Source organism: Gastrolobium bilobum, unplaced genomic scaffold (assembly GCF_033153095.1).
Source record: "Gastrolobium bilobum isolate Gb01-03AN ecotype WA unplaced genomic scaffold, APGP_CSIRO_Gbil_v1 utg45747, whole genome shotgun sequence".
Taxonomy (NCBI): Eukaryota; Viridiplantae; Streptophyta; class Magnoliopsida; order Fabales; family Fabaceae; genus Gastrolobium; species Gastrolobium bilobum.
In genome coordinates this window covers 20,001-25,000 of record NW_026898201.1, presented here as the reverse complement: position 1 = coordinate 25,000, position 5,000 = coordinate 20,001, and the positions used below count along the sequence as shown (strand labels likewise).

The window sequence follows — 5,000 nt, the reverse complement described above, 5'->3', positions numbered from 1 at the left end:
AGATATTTCAAGAAATGGCAGATCTATTCACTCTATCAATAACCGAGCCGGATCTGGTGTATCCTAAGGGATTTGCCTTTTGTATGGATTCCTCCGGATTGGATCAAAAACAATTCTTGAATGAGGTATTCAACTCCAGGGATGAATCGAAAAAAAAATCTTTATTGGTTCTACCTCCTCTTTTTTATGAAGAGAATGAATCTTTTTATCGAAGGATCATAAAAAAATGGGTCCGGACCTCTTGCGGGAATGATTTGGAAGATCCAAAGCCAAAAATAGTGGTCTTTGCTAGCAAGAACATAATGGAGGCAGTCAATCAATATAGATTGATCCGCCGAAATCTGATTCAAATCCAATATAGCATCTATGGGTACATAAGAAATGTATTAAATCGATTGATTAAAAAGAATCGATTCGATCGCAACTTCGAATATGGAATTCAAAGATATCAAATAGGAAATGAGACTCTGAATCATAGAACGATAATGAAATACACGATCAACCAACATTTATCAAATTTGAAAAAGAGTCAGAAGAGATGGTTCGATCCTCTTATTTTTTATTTCTCGAATCGAGAGATCCATGAATAGGGATCCTAATGCATATAGATACAAATGGTCCAATGGGAGCAAGAATCTCCAGGAACATTTGGAACATTTCATTTCTGAGCAGAATAGCCATTTTCAAGTAGTGTTCGATCGATTACGTATTAATCAATATTCGATTGATTGTTCTGAGGTTATCGACAAAAAAGATTTGTCTAAGTCACTTTGTTTCTTTTTGTCCAAGTTACTTCTTTTTTTGTCCAAATTTCTTCTCTTTTTGTCTAACTCACTTCCTTTTTTCTTTGTGAGTTTCGGGAGTATCCCCATTCATAGGTCCGAGATCCACATCTATGAATTGAAAGGTCCGAGTGATCCACTCTGTAATCAGTTGTTAGAATCAATAGGTCTTCAAATCGTTCATTTGAAAAAAAGGAAACCCTTCTTATTGGATGACCATGATACTTCCCAAAAATCGAAATTCTTGATCAATGGAGAAACAATATCACCATTTTTGTTCAAGAAGATACCAAAGTGGATGATTGACTCATTCCATACTAGAAAGAATCGAAGGAAATCTTTTGATAACACGGATTCCTATTTCTCAATGATATCCCACGATCAAGACAATTGGCTGAATCCCGTGAAACCATTTCATAGAAGTTCATTGATATCCTCTTTTTATAAAGCAAATCGACTTCGATTCTTGAATAATCGATATCACTTCTTCTATTGTAACAACAAATTACCTTTTTATGTGGATTATGTGGAAAAGGCCTGTATCAATAATTATGATTTTACGTGTGGACAATTCCTCAATATCTTATTCATTCGCAACAACATTTTTTCTTTGTGTGACGGTAAAAAAAAACATGCTTTTTTGGAGAGAGGTACTATTTCACCAATCGAGTCACAGGTATCTAACATATTGATACCTAACGATTTTCCGCAAAGTGATGACGAAGGGTATAACTTGTACAAATATTTCCATTTTCCAATTCGATCCGATCCATTCGTTCGTAGAGCTATTTACTCGATCGCAGACATTTCTGGAACACCTCTAACAGAGGGACAAAGAGTCCATTTTGAAAGAACTTATTGTCAACCTCGTTCAGATATGAATCTACCTGATTCAGAAGGGAAGAACTTGCATCAGTATCTCAATTTCAATTCAAATATGGGTTTGATTCACACTCCATGTTCTGAGAAATATTTAACATCCGAAAAGAGGAAAAAACGGAGTCCTTGTCTAAAAAAATGCCTTGAGAAAGGGCATATGTATAGAACCTTTCAACGAGATAGTGCTTTTTCAACTCTCTCAAAATGGAATCTATTCCTAACATATATACCGTGGTTCCTTACTTCGACAGGGTACAAATATCTAAATTTCATATTTTTAGATACTTTTTCAGACCTATTGCCGATACTAATACTAAGTAGTAGCCAAAGATTTGTATCCATTTTTCATGATATTATGCATGGATCAGATATATCATGGCGAATTCTTCCGATTCCATTGTGGAAGACACAATGGAATCGGATAAGTGAGATTTCGAGTAAGTGTTTACATAATCTTCTTCTGTCCGAGGAAATTCTTCATCGAAATAATGAGTCACCATTGATATCGACACATCTGAGATCGCTAAATGTTCAGGAGTTCCTCTATTTAATCCTTTTCCTTATTCTTGTTGCTGGATATCTCGTTCGTACACACCTTCTCTTTGTTTCTCGAGTCTCTAGTGAGTTACAGACAGAGTTCGAAAAGGTCAAATCTTTGATGATTCCATCATACATGATTGAGTTGCGAAAACTTCTGGATAGGTATCCTACATCTGAACTGAATTCTTTCTGGTTAAGGAATCTCTTTCTAGTTGCTCTGGAACAATTAGGAGATTCTCTAGAAGAAATACGGAGTTCTGCTTCTGGCGGCAACATGCTATGGGGTGGTGGTCCCGCTTATGGGGTCAAATCAAGACGTTCTAAGAAGAAATATTGGAATCTCGTCGATCTCATAAGTATTATACCAAATCCCATCAATCGAATCGTTTTTTCGAGAAATACGAGACATCTAAGTCATACAAGTCAAGCGATTTATTCCTTGATAAGAAAAAAAAACGTGAATGGTGATTGGATTGATGATAAAATAGAATCCTGGGTCTCGAACAGCGATTCGATTGATGATAAAGAAAGAGAATTCTTGGTTCAGTTCTCTACCTTAACGACAGAAAAAAGGATTGATCAAATTCTATTGAGTCTGACTCATAGTGATCATTTATCAAAGAATAACTCTGGTTATCAAATGATTGAACAACCGGGAGCAATTTACTTACGATACTTAGTTGACATTCATAAAAAGTATCTAATGAATTATGAGCTGAATACATCCTGTTTAGCAGAAAGACGTATATTTCTTGCTCATTATCAGACAATCACTTATTCACAAACCCCATGTGGGGTTAATCGTTTTCATTTCCCATCTCATGGGAAACCCTTTTCGCTCCGCTTAGCCCTACCCCCCCCTAGGGGTATTTTAGTGATAGGTTCTATAGGAGTTGGACGATCCTATTTGGTCAAATACCTAGCGACAAACTCCTATGTTCCTTTCATTACAGTATTTCTGAACAAGTTCCTGGATAACAAACCTAAGGGTTTTTTTATTGATGAGAGTGACGATAGTGACCATATTGATAATAGTGACGATATCGACCGTGACCTTGATACGGAGCTGGAGCTTCTAACTATGATGAATGTGCTACCTATGGATATGATGCCGGAAATAGACCGATTTTATCTCACCCTTCAATTCGAATTAGCAAAAGCAATGTCTCCTTGCATAATATGGATTCCGAACATTCATGATCTGGATATGAATGAGTCGAATTACTTATCCTTCGGTCTATTAGTGAACTATCTCTCCAGGGATTGTGAAAGATGTTCCACTAGAAATATTCTTGTTATTGCTTCGACTCATATTCCCGAAAAAGTAGATCCCGCTCTAATAGCTCCGAATAAATTAAATACATGTATTAAGATACGAAGGCTTCTTATTCCACAACAACGAAAGCACTTTTTCACTCTTTCATATACTCGGGGATTTCACTTGGAAACGAAAATGTTCCATACTAATGGATTCGGGTCCATAACTATGGGTTTCAATGTACGAGATCTTGTAGCACTTACCAATGAGGCCCTATCGATTAGTATTATACAAAAGAAATCTATTATAGACACTAATCTAATTAGATCTGCTCTTCATAGACAAACTTGGGATTTGCGATCTCAGGTAAGATCGGTTCAGGATCATGGGATCCTTTTCTATCAGATAGGAAGGGCTGTTTCACAAAATGTACTTCTAAGTAATTGCTCTATAGATCCTATATCTATTTATATGAAGAAGAAATCCTGTAACGGGGGGGATTCTTATTTGTACAAGTGGTACTTCGAACTTGGAACGAGCATGAATAAATTAACGATACTTCTTTATCTTTTGAGTTGTTCTGCCGGATCGGTCGCTCAAGACCTTTGGTCTCTACCCCGACCTGATGAAAAAAATGGGATCATTTCTTATGGGCTCATTGAGAATGATTTTGATCTAGTTCATGGCCTATTAGAAGTAGAGGGCGCTCTGGTGGGATCCTTACGGACAGAAAAAGATTGCAGTCAATTTGCTAATGATCGAGTGACATTGCTTCTTCGGCTCGAACCAAGGAATCCCTTAAATACGATTCAAAATGGATCTTGTTCTATCGTTGATCAAAGATTTCTCTATGAAAAATATGAATCGGAGTTTGAAGAAGGGGAAGGAGTCCTCGACCCCCAACAGATAGAGGAGGATTTATTCAATCACATAGTTTGGGCTCCTAGAATATGGCGCCCTTGGGGCTTTCTATTTGATTGTATCGAAAGGCCCAATGAATTGGGATTTCCCTATTGGGCCGGGTCATTTCGGGGCAAGCAGATCATTTATGATGAAGAGGATGAGCTTCAAGAGAATGATTCGGAGTTCTTGCAGGGTGGAACCGTGCAGTACCAGACACGAGATAGATCTTCCAAAGAACAAGGCTTTTTTGGAATAAGTCAATTCATTTGGGAACCCTCGGATCCACTCTTTTTCCTATTCAAAGATCAGCCTTTTGTCTCTGTGTTTTCACATCGAGAATTCTTTGCAGATGAAGAGATGTCAAGGGGGCTTCTGACTTCCCAAACAGAGCTTTCTACATCTATATATAAATGCTGGTTTATCAAGAATACGCAAGAAAAGCATTTCGAATTGTTGATTCATCGCCAGAGATGGCTTAGAACCAATAGTTCATTATCTAATGGATTTTTCCTTTCTAATACTCTATCCGAGAGTTATCAATATTTATCAAATCTGTTCCTATCTAACGGAACGCTATTGGATCAAATGACAAAGACATTGTTGATAAAAAGATGGCTTTTCCCGGATGAGATGGTTGT

The 5,000-nt window shown here is 37.1% G+C and overlaps 1 protein-coding gene across 1 annotated transcript in view; it reads left to right on the top strand.

Annotated features, from left to right (window-relative positions):
• The window catches only part of LOC133313786 (protein Ycf2-like), a 6,917-nt gene that overhangs the window by 1,876 nt on the left and 41 nt on the right, over positions 1-5,000 (top strand). Inside the window, 2 exon segments of the mRNA XM_061515195.1 lie at positions 1-556; positions 558-5,000. The exon segment at positions 1-556 is cut by the window's left edge and continues 1,217 nt beyond it; the exon segment at positions 558-5,000 is cut by the window's right edge and continues 41 nt beyond it. Coding sequence (XP_061371179.1) covers positions 1-556; positions 558-5,000 — 4,999 coding nt within the window.